The following is a 14,793-nucleotide window of genomic DNA, read 5'->3' on the forward strand; positions in this document are numbered from 1 at the left end:
GGCGGGGGGGGGCTGGGTCAGCCCTTACCGTGTTAAAATGGGCGCTTGCTTCGAGACAGGGCTTTCCTTAGAAGGTTTCTCAGGTTAGATCAGCCCAAAGGTCCGTCGTGTCAGTGCTATATAACAGTAACTTGGGGGAAACACCGTCTGAAGAGAACACCTAGGCTGTCACAAGCAAGAAGATGTTGATTAAAGGCTTTTTCCTGACATCGCTTGCGCTGGCTCTTCGCATCACTGGGGATATAAGCACCCACCACGCTGGTGTGCGCCACAGATGTGTTTTCCCCATCTTGCAGTGCTGCTGATACTGCAGGGCTCTCCAAGACAGCCTTTAATGCAGAAGGCGACGTTCTTGTTTAAACTCAGCCTCCGACATGATTTAGGACTGTTTTGTGTTTTTCTTCAGCGCAGTGAAGAAGCACTGGCGGCCCAAGTAGGCCATGGAGGAAGAACAATTGTGGGACTGCTTTGTGAATCACGCCAGGTTCTTCTGTGATCAGTTTAAACTAGTCTAAGATGTTCTGTTCTAGAAAGCATCGATCCCAAGAGGTTACCATCTTGGGCCAGCACAAGCTGTTGTGTTGCTGCCCAGCAAACCAGGAAAAAAGGGTGAGGGTTTTCCACCCAGTCGGTGTCCCTGTCTGGTTTGCTGCACAGAAATTTGTCCCTGTGCAGCGGAGAGGGGTGGTGAGACAGGGATCACACATCAGAGAAGGGGCAAGACTTGCGTCCAGTGAGAGTATTAGTAAATGTTAGTTCAAATGTTGTGAAGTTGCCTTTAAATGTGAATATGAACTGCAGGATTGCTGCTGAATTACCATGGGGAAATAGCCGTGTTGTCCTTACTGCCGTGCAGCAGGGTCACAAAGTAGTAGACCTTAAGATTTCCTGCTGTGGGAGGGTATCTTTACATTTTAAGAACTGACTTCCAACGTATCTTTAGAGTGAAGAACAGAGATGCAGGGAGGAAAAAGATAAAATTTTCAAGTGTTTTGAGTATATGTTTCTATTTAAAACTTTCTTTAAACTGGGTTATAAACAACATCTTCAGAGTCACATGGCAAGTACACAGCACAGCCGGGAAATAATATTCAGGTCTCCCAGTTGATGGTCCTTCAACTTACCCACAATATTTTTATGTTTAGAAATCTTAATCTCACGGAAAACAGAAAGGGTAAGCAGTCACAGTACTTTTCCAACAGTTGTCTTTTTTTCTTTTTTCTTCATCTTCCTCCTCAGAGCCTTCTGTCACAAACGCTTTCCCCCACACGTCGAGGTCTCAGTGGAGTCCTGGTGAAACAACACGTAATTCGAGATCCAGTCAGGCTTTGGAATCTCTTAGGTGAGTCCCAAAGAGCAACTGTACAGGTGGAGGAGGGGAAAAGGTCTTACTTAGTAAGAGTGCTGACAGGCATCTTCACTGCCTGCATTCCTGGAACTGAAATAAAGCTGTTCTGTTCTTGGCTTTGGGAGCTGTGTGCCTTTTACAGGGGGTTCTAAGTTTTTGTTTGGTGACAGGGATGAACAATGGCACCTTTCCGCAAGGACCTCAGCGTGATTAAATAAGCATTTGAGTCATTAGACCTAAGCGCTAATTTAAAAACTGCAGACTTTAAAGTAGAGAATCTTTCTGTGCCTCACTAGCAAAGCCTAAGAAGATGATGTCATTCACCTTTGTCAGAAATCACATCATATGACCTTGCTGAAAACCTTGCACTGGAACAAGTTAAAAGTATATGTTAGAAAATGTTACCTGAATTCTTAGAGCAAAAGCACAGAAATGTAAAGCAAAAGCAATTATTCTTCTCACTACCCTCTTCACATTGGGAAGATGAGTTTAAAAAAAAAAAGCAATTATTCTTCTCGCTACCCTCTTCACATTGGGAAGATGAGTTTGCTGATGCCTTTGAGATTTGAACAAAACTGGTCACGGCTATTCTGGCCATCACGGGCCTGGTGAGCTTGGGCTGCTTTACCTTTGAGAAGGTTTGTTTGTTGGTTTGGTTTTTTTTAAGTTAAAATAAAAATATATTCATAATCTTTCAAATGGCAGTGAATCCTCTAGTAGAACTAGCAGGGGATAAGCAGTCCAGTTTCTGGGCTTACTCCTCTTTCCGGAGCCTTCGTGAAAGACCATGGGAAATGGAAGCTGTTGTCCTTCTGAACTTTTTGCATTTGCCTGGCAAAAAAGTCTTCACTTATTGTTTTGTAGCAGCAATTGAGAGTCTTACTGTTTGTAGCCTTACTTTCTTGGCTTTTATTAGAGTATCCTAACAGCATTTACTGAGAATCCTCCATTTAACTCCAGCACATGCGTTTCCTTTCATAAGCATTTACAGTTCCTAGTGTGAGGCTGTTCCGAACTGACCATACCAGTGTTAACTATGGCTTTGTGCCTTGGGAAATGTGTACATGTTTCAACACTGAAGAAATTTCTCCCAGTTGTTTTCTTTGCCACATTAAAATGACCTCTGAACAAAGCCGTATTTTGATCGGATTGTCAAAAAAATATATGTTATATAAGGAAACTGAAGGAGTCTGTCCCACCCATTACTCCCTCTGGCAAGGCTGTCCCGTTTCCTTGGCACATGAACGAAGCTGTGCGCTCGGGTGGATGTGGAGCTTAGCTTTCTCTGCATTTGGAGCTCACATGTATTTCTGCCATCCTCAGTCCCCCTCTCTCACCGTCTCCTGAGGTCTTCTGGTAGTAACTACTTAACTCTGCTTGCCTGCAGGTAGCACTTACTATTTTACTACTTCAAGCTCTCAAGGGAGTAACCAGAAGAATGGAGGATTCAAAAAGAAATCTCCACAGGAGGATGAGGGTATGTATGTGCCAAAAAGATACTTAATGAAACAAACTGTGTGCGCGAGGGGTAAGGGTGGACAGCATGGAAGATCCACCTTAATGCTTCTGTCTCTGAGTACTGTAAACCTGTACCTGTAACTTACCACCTCGACAAGCCTAAGGATGCTAAGGCTTAAGACGGATCACGAAAATGATTCTCTTTCTGTGCTGCTTTCCATCCTGCACAAATAATTTCATTGATGTTTGCCTTAGTTTTGCCGCTTTACAAAGGGGAACAGTAGCATTTACTGAGTTTTGATTTGGAGGTCTTGTAGAGCGTTTTGACTTAGTCAAGAGCTGAATTTAGTTAATGCAAGTTTAAGCTGGATTCTGTCTTTTTTCTTATTTCGTTTACCTTCATTGTGGATGTGTCTCTACTTCTAGTGATTTGCAGAGCTCAAAGATAAAAATATATTCCTTAAAGAGTTCTTAGCTGTGTTACTAATGGCACTTGCTCAGAATCTTTCTTTTTTTTTTTTTAAATCAGTCTTCCTAGATACTGTTTCTTGCATGTCTTATGCTGCCTAAGCCCCAGGCATCCCGCTGTACAGGACTTCTTGAAAATGAGTTTTATCTCACTAAATGTGTTCTGGAGCCTAGGGATCTACATGGTGTGCCAGATTATGTTGAGAAGTAGAGGAGTGCCCTCTCTGTACCTTAGGCTTAAGGGGGTGAGGAATTTCATGACACTAATGTGGGGTGGGGGCGCAGGGGAATAACTTCAGTGTACTAGACAAAACCTTTGCGTAACTTCTGACAGGCAGCGTTAAGATCCTTGTAGGAGGCACTGTTATCTTCTACCAGTAGGTTTTCACCAAACATTTTTCAAATACGAGCGGATTTGTGGGTGTCCCTTCAAGTCTTGGCATTGTTGACAACTTTCTGCTATTTGTAGATTGACAACAGCTGCATTCCATTTAAAAAGTGTAATTTGACTCTTCCACTTCTGTAAAGAAAATTCTTTGCTCGTTTGTGAGTATGTGCTCTTTCCCTCCAGCCTCCCAAGAACTGAAGTGCATGCAAAGATTTTCTAGGCTCTGGATAAGGCATGTTGTCAGGCTCTCTGATGGAGGTTTTTACCTGTGAAGTCCCACAGCTGATGGCATGTCCTGTATTTACTGTTTAAGAAAGATGTCAGAAGTGGCCCAGGTGAAGGTCTCATTCCTCTGTCTTGTCAGTAATGCTTGCAGAAGCATAATGAAGACCTGATCATTTTCTCATGGCATTAGTTGATGCTTGCAGAGGCCGGTGATGTCTTAAGAGAGTTTATGTGGCTGGCTGTTGTGCTGCTTGTTTCCTGGACCTGTGAGTGAGGGATAAACCTTCTGTAGATGGCAGGCTCCAGACCTTTGTACTGTGAGTTGGAAGGCACTTAGCATCATGTTTAAGTCACACAGATTGTAATATAATTTTAGAAATTACATGATAAACTTTTACCTAGGTGTTATCAGATGATGTAATAGCTTGGCTTTTCCTTTGTTGTGCTTAAACACAATGGTAGAATCCTCTAGGACTAACGAACTTTTGAAGTAAAAGCAGTCAGGTGCTGATGACTTTCAGCCTGACGCGTCATTGCATGCAATCTCTTTAAGGCAAGAGCAGTGGCTTAGCCTGTTTGATCCATTTAACTGAGCTGAAGCCTTCAATGGGATGTGAGTGCAAGTATCGCAGGGTCCCCGTTAAGGACGTCAGAGCTTAGAGGTTGGGGCCCTTCGTGTTTGCAAGACCACACAGGGTGAATGTGAGCACAGTGCCTTGAAGAAGTACTGTAGCTGTTAAAATTAGTAAACAGTAACATGCTGTGTTCGGTGGCCTCTTTTCTCCTGTGATTAATGGATAGCTTGACTTTGGGAGGTGGAATGCTACCCCATGTCTCCAGGGGAATACTCGTCTCTGCAGTAATTATTAAAAAGAACTCTTCAAACTGTCACAGCAGCCCTTGCAAGATTTTAATCGGAGAGTTCAGATTTGGGGTTAATGGCAAATCATTGCTTCATGGAGGCTTTTTGAGACTAAAAAGCTGGAAGTATTCCCACAGCTGTTGCTTGCAAGTGTCACATCCAGTTACTGGTTCTCATTTACTGAATATTGTGGGGTAGCTTATGGTGCAATGTGAATGTTAGACTGTAAAGATAGTAATACTTTACATAAGCTTAGAAATAGATTGATTTTGTCCTTAATTAAATGCAGAGTAGAGGAAAGCTTTGTGTTTTCTAGCTTTCTAGAAATGGTGGTGTTTTCCTGAAATTATTCAGCTGTAGGTTAAAGGTCCTAGACAAGTCTAATTCCTAGAAACCGGAGAAGTTGCTTGTGTCACGGTATCTAATGGCCAGCTTTTACCCTGTGGTGATTTTTTTGTGACAGTATCCTCAGTAATGTGTGCTTTAGAACATATTATATGCCTCCACACTTTGTCTGAAATTTAATACAGAAAAGCGCTTCAACAATAGTTGACTCTGACGTCTCCAAAGAACTTGCATAGCAATAGATGGACTTTCTTTCTGTCGGTACTCACTGTTCCAGAGTCATTTCTTTTCTCTATAGATTTTTTTTTTTTTATTTAAAACTTGCTCAGCTTTTCAGGATATTGCCCAGACTAAGGCCTCTATTGTACTATATTTTAATTTTCTTTAATAAGACTATAGTGGATGTCATCCTGCAGCTTTGCGATGAATTGCTTTGTTCTAATAAAGCTGGATCTAGCAGGTAACACAGAAGTAATTGCTTTGCTAATAAAGCTGGATCTAGCAGGTAACACAGAAGTGAGGAGATGGCATTGAAGAACAAAGTGGATGGGCTGGACACAGTGTCTGAGCTTGTCACTGTCTTTTGAAATTATGACCTTATCTGAAGAGCTGCATTGTTTCTATTTAGGAACAAGCCTTTCCTGTTAAATGTGGAGCAGAGCTAGGAAACGAGTGAAAAATGATGCTGCGTATCTGAAGGACAGAGTACTTTTTTTAGCACCTGACTGGGTCATATGTTTGTCCCTTGGTTTTGTTGCAGTGTGTGTAGGGTCTAATTGGTGGCTAGTGATAAATGCTAGTGTCAGAACATTTGTTACGAATTTGCAAATAAATCTAATCTGGGCTGCAGCAGGCAGATGCACTAGCAGTCCAGTGGCGCAGAATTAATTTATATCTGGGCGTAGAATAGTATTTATATATGCCATGTTGCCGTTGATGTTAAATTGTATATCAAGAACAAGTGCTGAATTATATATCGAACATCCACGTATGACTGGAAAGAGGAGGAGATATTTGTTGTCAGCTTAACTGCTCAAACACTAGCTAGCAGTTGACATTGAACTGTGCTGTGGCAGTCCTTTGCAGACCACAGAATTTTAAATTTGCCTATGCAGTGCAAAAAATGTTGGGAGTCTGAAAAAAAGGGTTGGTGGCAAATACTTGAAGTAAACCATCCCTTTTTCTCATGTCATCGCTTCAGTATGTCACTAGTACAGTAAAGGTGGGGGAAAGCACAACTAGCGTGGGAATCCCTCTTTGATACAGATCCTTAATGTGGACGAGTTATCAAACCTTTTTAAACATGAGGTTAGTTGTGTCGCATGGGAGAAAATCTGTGCAATTTTGTTAAGACAGTGAGATTGATTTGCAGTGTACTTATATGCATAGGTAAGCTGCATATCATGTCTCCTGTGCTATTTCAGATTTACTGCAAATGCAGGTATTTTCTTAGGTAGTAGAAATGTTGTTGGTCTCATGACACAGAATGCCAGCAGACCAGGAGCTCACCAGGAAGCAATTATCTCTTATAATACTGTGCTGTGTGATTTACCAGTGACACTATGACTGCTTTTACTCACTCCTAATATTTTCCGGTGGATATGTTAGCAACAGCCTGAGGACTAGGCAGTGTAGAAGTGCGTTATATAGAAGTGGGCTATAGTCATTCCTGAGTTGGACTTTTTTAGCAGCAAGGGTCCAATGGCTTTATTTGGCCTATATCCATATTAGGCCAGGCAAGTGAGATAGTCTCTCATTTTAGAATAGAATGACGTTTGGTGGGATTGTGATGGGTCTAGTGGACTATGACCATCTGAAGTCTCCTGGACCAGGATTAGACTGCCTTAAAACAGGAAATGCTGATCAGAGCTCTTCAAAATATGTCTGAGATTGCTGTCTGTCTTTGTACACGATCAATAACTTCTGGAAGTGAGGGGCTTGCTTTGGCTCGCTGATGCTTCAATTCCTCCTCTTACTGAAGCAACAGTTAAAGCGAAGGAGGTGATTCTCCATCATCTTCTCTGTGTACACAGTGCCTCACTACATGGCTTCTGGGGCGTTGGGGAACAGCCGAATATAGCCACAGCAATGTGATGCAAGCAGATTTTTTGCTGGCTAGCAGGATGCAAAACTTGCCTCCTTCCAGGCAACTGTTAAGCTTACATCTGAGTGCTTGTGCTTTCATAACCAGGCTTTTGACCTGGTGCTTTTCATGTGTACAGCTGGGGCCCTGTGGTCTCACAGTCTAGAAGCCAGAAAGGTCTGGGAGTGTCACGCGATCCAAAAATCTGACTCACTGTCGTAACCCTGGGCAAGTCGCACAACCTCCTTTGTGAGCCAAGCCAGAAAATTGCCTGTGCAATGCAAGTTAGGTATCGCTTCTGAGTCTAGTCCTTCAGGAGAAACCAAACATGCAACAAAAAAAACCCAAAAGGTACTGTTGTGTTAATCTTTGTCATTTAATTGTCCCTTCTTTGGGTCAGAAAGTTCTGCAATTACATGCTGATATCTTTCTTCTCTGATATCTTTTTTTTTTTTCCCCCCTAAAGAGGATGAGAAACGTAGGAAAAGGGAAAATCAGATGCATCTTGAACGCTTACGGGCACTCCTCATCATAACTTTCATAGTGCTGATGTTTCGATTCACGGTCAGCGAGAACAGAGAAGGGACCAACATTTCCTGGAACTACTTTGTGAATGAGATGCTGGCAAAGGGGGAGGTCCAGAGAATCGAAGTGGTGCCAGAGAGCGATATTGTGGAAGTTTATCTGCACCCAGGAGGAACTCCGCATGGACAAGTTGTGAGTGACTTTCTACAATGGGAATGAATGACCTTAGATTATACCGTTGAAAAGAATTGAATTAATGAATATATATGTTCGGTAAAACTCTAGCTGGTAAATTTGCTCTTTGTTAATTTTTCTCTTTCTTGTGTTTGAAGTTCAGGGGACTTCTGTTACTCATATCAACCTGGAAACTAAGACTTCTATTTTAAATTGTAAAAACAATTAATAATGGCCTGGAAGAAAATCTTATGTATGTCTAAAAAGCTGGAAAAATTCAGTAGTTTTTTCTTACTGGCTCAGTCTGATATGTGAGAAGGTGTCTAGAAGATTGTAAACTCTTATTACTAGATCTTGTTTCAAAAATTTTCTCATATTGGGATTTTAGTTTCAGGTGTTCTGTCAAACTCCATCAGACTTCCTTCCTAAATCTTCCAAAATGGAAACAAAGCAAAGTTTGATCACTTGCTTGCTTCCAGGAGTTGCTGCTAAGAATCATTACAAACTGGCTTGGGAGATTAAAACACTGTTCTTGGATACATCCCACTTTGTTCAGTGACTTATGATCCGTTTGCAAACTGCTGGATGAAATTAATTTCTGACAAAGGTACAGGAACAAGATCCAAGAAGTCTGAGTGGAGCACAAGACACCTCCTTCCCAATGATGTGGTTTTCTATATATAGTACAAAATTTTGCCTGAGCCCAAGGTATCTGTACAACTGGGTTTATAATACTAACTCCGTCCTTCAGCTTGCCTACCAAGTTGTTCCATCTCCTTGTTTCTAGAGAGCTGAGGCTTAGTTCTTGACTTTTATGCTTTCATAAGGTGCTGAAAAGACTAGAGGTGTTCACAAGTTCATTCGGAGCCCTAGTGTCAGTTATCTGCTCATGAGTTCATTGACGCAGTATCAAAGGATGTAACATAAGGCTAACTTTTATCTGACTTGTGCACTACTTCTGCGCATTGCTGTATCCTTAAACTACAGTACTTATACGCGGCTTTTGATTTCATGTCCCCAGAACGTTACCCTGTTGTACACAATGCGGGTGGCAAACATTGACAAATTTGAAGAGAAGCTGAGAGCTGCGGAGGATGAGCTGAATATTGATGAGAGAGAGAGAATCCCTGTTTCCTACAAACATCCTGGCTTTTATGGAAAGTATGATATGAATTTGTGCTTACTGTTGATCTTATACTGGTGACGACATCCCTCAGTTAGAGAGGGAAGTCCCTTTCAACTAAATGATGTTGTTATAAATATAGAACAAAAAAGCGGTCCCAGTTGGAGCACTTAACCCATCATTCAGAAATAGGCATGCTCTAGATGTACCTTCACGTTTCAAAAGTGAGGGTCCCAAGGAGGTGTCTGGAACTGCAGCGTGCAGCAGACCAAAATGTTTTGAGTCAGTGTCAGCAAGCCTGAGGAAAGTCTGTGTCTGTTGCTGTGTGTTCTTGCACAGCTGAGCGCTTTTTGTCCTTATAATCAATTATTCAAGTGCAGAGTGTGATAGAAATCCTGACTCAACAAGTGATGTTACACCCTGGTCTGTGGAGAATGCTGGTGGTGTAGTAAGCCTTCCTCTGTTAAAATGCTTCGAGGAAGGCCGGTGGTGGTTGTCCAGTCTGTAAAAATAAACACCTAGTTTTGGCCGGCTTCTCCAACAGCTGTAGATCAGAGGACAGCCTGTGCTGGTGCTCGCTCCAGCTGCGAGCCACATACTGAGCAGAGCAGCTTTGATGCTAGCATACAGAATCTCAGTGAGAGGAGTACTTCTATTAAACTTACAGCCCTTTTCTGTTACCTGAAACCAAGATCCTTTGCTTAAAAAAAAAAAAAAAGCTCAAAACTTTTAATTCTGAAATAAGCTATAATGAGCAAGAAGAGGGAAGATTTGTCAAAAGACAATAGAGCACTGGCTAGGCTTTATTCTGTGCTTTCATACGATGTATTCACGGTTTGTGGGCATTTGCTGCTGAGGTGGCTTATTTGCCCTTCTGTTAAGACTGGCAGCTTGTTTTCACAAAACAGGATTTATGGGGTCCAGAGTACAAAACAGACCTGTGAAGCTCACCCACTGGGCTTGAACAAGTCCACCTCCATCACTGATGGCCGTTACACTGCTGTAGAAAGATGCTTTCCATAAGCGTGGGGAGGGACTCCAGCGTTTGAAGAGCTCTCAACTAATCGCTTGTTCTAAAGTACTAACGGAGAGATGTAGTGCAGAAGTCCTGTCTGCTAAGTAAAGAAATCCCGATCCCTGACAACGAGGAAAGAAAGCATCATGCCGCTACAGTTACCTGCCGAGATGGCCTGGTCACCTGCTTGTGCACCATGCAGAGCGCGTCATCTGCTTTTAGTAGCTCATAGGGTTTGGAGCACAGTGGCTTTCCCACTGTAGATGGGGATGGCCAGTGTGTGTAATTCTTCCTCCCAGACACCTTACCAAAATGTGAAACAAATGTCATGTTTGTATATGAATGGATACCTGGACTGGATTTTGTCGAGTTACTTGTCCTCTGAACAACATTTGCTCATTTTTAATACATGGTTTATATGAAGACAAACTTTTTTCATTGATTGTGCAGTATGAGACCTTTAGTTGAAATTCAGAACTTGCCAATTTTTTCAAACTTGTGTATAACAGGAGGAGTAGACTGGACAGTCAGCCACCAACACAAGCTGCTTCCCCTACCCTGAAAAGAGATTTTTTTTTTTTAAGAGATAGTATAGGGTCTGAAGTCTGTCAGGAGACTTGATGAATGTCTGGAGAATTCAGTCTCAGTCTGGAGTGCACCTGTGAGGTGCAGAGCACTTGCAGTTTGGATTCAGTTTGCTCTGAGATGTGGGTACTTGACATGTTTCAGAATTAATCCTGTCTGCATAGTTGACAAATTGAAGATGACTTTCAGTTTCCAGTGTTGCCTAGGATCTCTCACTGAGAAGAAACAAATGCAGCTGGGTATATAGCACATGCTGGTCCCCTTGCTTCAGTAAATCATCCCTCTGTGGGAGATGGAACACACATTCCTAATTTAAAGATAAGACACAGAAGTGTGGCGAGACCAGATGACTTCACAGGCATGTGAAGCAGAACAGAGTCCCACAAATCTCAGCCTGTCATCTGACATACGATCATTTTTCCTCCTATTTGAAAGCATCCTTTGTTTAGAGCTCACAGGGTATTTGTCCTCAGCGTGTTTGTCTTGTAACTGTATTAGACCTGCAGTGTCACCTCTGCTCCTCATGTCCCTCCTAGTGCAATTGGTATTGCAAAGGATCCAGAAAATTGATGATGTTGGTTGCTGTCCTTCTGGCATAGAGGACTTCTGAGAGACTTGACCAGGGAGGGCCAGCCAGACTAGGTAGAGCAGCCTCTTAATGGGAGACCCGCACTGGGATTTCTGCCAGGATTAGGGGAGTTGGAATCTCCCTGCTGTTGCTGGACACGGGTCTTCTGCAGTGAGCTCCCTTTGGGTGGACTGCCAGCCCCACCGGATTCTGCTCTGGGTGTGATTTGACTGCCTGAAGGTCCTATTTGTTTTATAAGTAGGAATGCCTCTGAAGGGGATGGTGAGGTCGAATTTCTTCCACAGTTGTAAGCAGTATTTGCCAGTGTCCTCTGTTTAACTTTCTAGGTCATGTAATTGTTTGGGATATATATATAAAAAAACACCTGTAAAGGTTCCGTTTTTCTTAGTCATGTCTGCTCATTGCTGCACTTGTAGCCTAGATGTCAGGATTTTTTAAATACTGAAAATAATTATGTTGAGTAATATTTACCAAGTTGTGGCCGAGCACCTCAATTTGTACCTGTCTTGCTTTTGTCCCTTTAGTGATATCATTTCCCTGATAGTGACGCTTGTGGCTGTGTCCATGTTGTGGAGCATCTTCCGCCTTATTAGGGTTGCAAGCCGGGTAGGAGGATTCAACGCCTTTGTGAGTATCCTGGATCTGGATGTTGTTTTGCAGCCTGTGGGTAGTCTTGTCTTCTGCTGGCCTAGTCTCCTCCCCTTTCCCCAGCAAAGTCAATGCAGAATGAGAATTAACTGGTGCCAAGGGCTCTCCAGTCTTGACACATCTTGCATCTTTTCCTGTCCTGATCATCTGACTAGATTGTACAGTAACTGGCCTTAGCTGAGGCCCTTTCTTTCCCCAGTGGCAGGAAGGGCTGAGCTCAGTGAATTTGCAGTCCAGTTTGCTCTGCTATTTTCAAAGCTTGTTAATGAGTTGCAGCTGCAGATGGTGTTTTTCACTGGGTCCTGCCAATATGCCTCCCATACAGCCAGAAGTAGGAATTGCTGCTTTCTGCAAAATGAGTTCTCAATTTATAAAATATGTTCAGATTCTGGATTTCATTATGTGTTGGCCTGTTCCGCTCATGCCACATGCCTCACTTGCAACATCAGTCAAATCTCCTCCTCCCTTCTTCTACCCTTGCCTGGATCAGCTGATGAAACTCTGTAGAAATCAGCCCAGGGTGCACTGCCATTGACCGCAGGGATTTGAGGATGAAAATACGGTGAATTCAGCCCCTTGTTAGATTTCCCACGCAGTCTCCTCTGCAGTTCTCTTCTGGCTTTGGGATTTTCTTTACACAAAGGCATGCAGCTGCTCAGAGGAGAAGAATATTTTAAAGAAGCATTGAGTAATGAGGGCCTTGAGGACTAGATTCTGTCCTTGCATAAGCGGGGACAGCCAGGCCCTGCATGTTTAACTCTTCATTTGGATAAGCTGATGTTTCTGAGGCCTGAGAAGCTATAAACTTTCTTCTCAAAGAAAAAAAAAATAAATTCCCAAGTAGCTGTTTTCAGTAGAACATAATGAGCGGTAGGGCGTTTAACTAAATTCTTGTTTTGACTGTCACTGTGGCTTAACACACACCAGGAGACTGAAATGTGGTGTCTGTTAAATTTGAGACCCTATAGTTTTGTCCTGGGTTGTGTTGCAGTAGAAAATAGTGGCAGCATCGGACAATGGTGCAAATCCCAAGTAGCTGTTTTCAGTAGAACATAATGAGCGGTAGGGCGTTTAACTAAATTCTTGTTTTGACTGTCACTGTGGCTTAACACACACCAGGAGACTGAAATGTGGTGTCTGTTAAATTTGAGACCCTATAGTTTTGTCCTGGGTTGTGTTGCAGTAGAAAATAGTGGCAGCATCGGACAATGGTGCAAAGTGTCTTGTTTATATGCATTTACAAGATGGTATTGGTAATTATTTACCACTGACAATTATTTACCATCAATACATATTCCTCAAAACTATACCTATCCCATGTGTATTAAGGATCAGAGCCTTTAGAAATCAGGGAGAAGATCCCAAATAAGGTTTTGGGCATTCTGCACGTTTTTAGTAAGTATCCCTGCCTGGTCTACATGGAGTTTGAGCTGGATTGTGTTGGGACTATTACTGCAGGTTTATTCTGTTTCTTCCCAACAACATGTGGATAAATAAAGTTTGAGTCAACAATCTGGCTGTGAAGTGTTTCCAAAGAAAAAGTTAGTAAAACACCAATGCGTTGGTGGGCATTTTAGTGGTGTTTGTTAGGGGCAGCTTATACCTGTGCTGTGCTGTCTCCCAAAGTATAGCAAACAGCCTTTCCGGACTGTTGCCTTGTCCAAAGTCAGAGCACGTCTTCAGTACTTGTGCTACCTTCCACAGAACCAGCTGAAAATGGCTCGTTTCACCATTGTGGATGGGAAATCTGGAAAAGGGATTGGCTTCAAGGATGTAGCGGGAATGCATGAGGCGAAAATGGAAGTCAAAGAATTTGTGGACTATTTAAAGGTATATAAAAGTAGAACAAAATAAGTGCTTGCTACCCATCTTCTGGGATAGATGGCTGACCTGGGGAGGAGGGTATATTCTTCTCTTCATCCTTCATGATGCTGAGCAGCCTCTGTTTAAATAAACTGACAGCTTTTTACGCTGTGATCAGCATGACTCAATCTCTCTATTTCCAATTCTGTAATAGGAATGCGGACGTAGCTGCTCCCATTAGCAGCTCAGAGTTGCTCAGGCTGAAAACAGTATCAGGAAGCTCTGGGAGGCCGTATTCTTGTGCAGATGCTTCATGTGAGCTGTGGATCTGAGAGTTGTGTTGTTCTTGCAGAGTCCCGATCGCTACCTTCAGCTTGGGGCTAAAGTGCCCAAGGGTGCCTTGTTACTCGGACCGCCAGGCTGTGGGAAGACATTGCTGGCGAAGGCCGTGGCTACAGAAGCACAAGTGCCGTTTTTGGCCATGGCGGGCTCTGAGTTTGTGGAGGTGATAGGAGGTAAGCTCCTCGGGAGGAAGGGTGTGGAGTGGAGGTTACTTGGTCTGTTGTGGAGTTGCAGGGTGCTGGCTGGGCCTCTTGCGAAGGACAGAGTTTTAGCCTGTCTTTGCACGGGGAGGATGAGTTGGATATTTCTACTGAAAATATAAAAGGTTTTCATGATAGAGAGTACTTAATTATGTAGTACCTAAAATGCATGCCCTCTGAATTGCTAGTTGTTTCTTTCTGACAGTGTGCGGCCATGGTTCTTCACCTGAAAGCATTATCTCTGACTTCCCTGTACCTATTATTAAAGCCACTGACTGAGGCTTCCTTCCTTGTATGAGAATGCTGATGGATTTTCTGCTGCTCCCTGCTGATGGGGAAAGCGTGGCCTCTTTGTGCCTTGGGATTTCCATCTTCCTCCTTTTCTTCCTTCCTCCTAGATCTCTTGAGACCCAACAAGGGTCAGTGTGCAGGAAAATGCTGAATATTTCGGCTTCTGATTTGTTGAAGGAACAGGAGTTCATGTTAGGAGCTGGGAGCAGAGCTCCTGTCGTGGTTTAACCTCAGCCAGCAACGTTCATGTTAGAGCTGGGAGCAGAGCTCCTGTCGTGGTTTACCCTCAGCCAGCAACTGAGCACCACCCAGGCGCTCGCT

General features: G+C 43.0%; 1 protein-coding gene across 1 annotated transcript in view; it reads left to right on the forward strand.

The window, feature by feature from the left end:
• The window catches only part of SPG7 (SPG7, paraplegin matrix AAA peptidase subunit), a gene marked incomplete at its 5' end in the record, with an annotated part of 53,595 nt that overhangs the window by 11,658 nt on the left and 27,144 nt on the right, over positions 1-14,793 (forward strand). Inside the window, 7 exons of the mRNA XM_019470406.1 lie at positions 1,240-1,342; positions 2,736-2,825; positions 7,644-7,894; positions 8,898-9,037; positions 11,713-11,815; positions 13,541-13,666; positions 13,992-14,154. Coding sequence (XP_019325951.1) covers positions 1,240-1,342; positions 2,736-2,825; positions 7,644-7,894; positions 8,898-9,037; positions 11,713-11,815; positions 13,541-13,666; positions 13,992-14,154 — 976 coding nt within the window. The remainder of the gene's footprint in view (positions 1-1,239; positions 1,343-2,735; positions 2,826-7,643; positions 7,895-8,897; positions 9,038-11,712; positions 11,816-13,540; positions 13,667-13,991; positions 14,155-14,793) is intronic.

This window comes from Aptenodytes forsteri, unplaced genomic scaffold, assembly GCF_000699145.1.
Source record: "Aptenodytes forsteri isolate BGI_AS27 unplaced genomic scaffold, ASM69914v1 Scaffold271, whole genome shotgun sequence".
NCBI lineage: Eukaryota > Metazoa > Chordata > Aves > Sphenisciformes > Spheniscidae > Aptenodytes > Aptenodytes forsteri.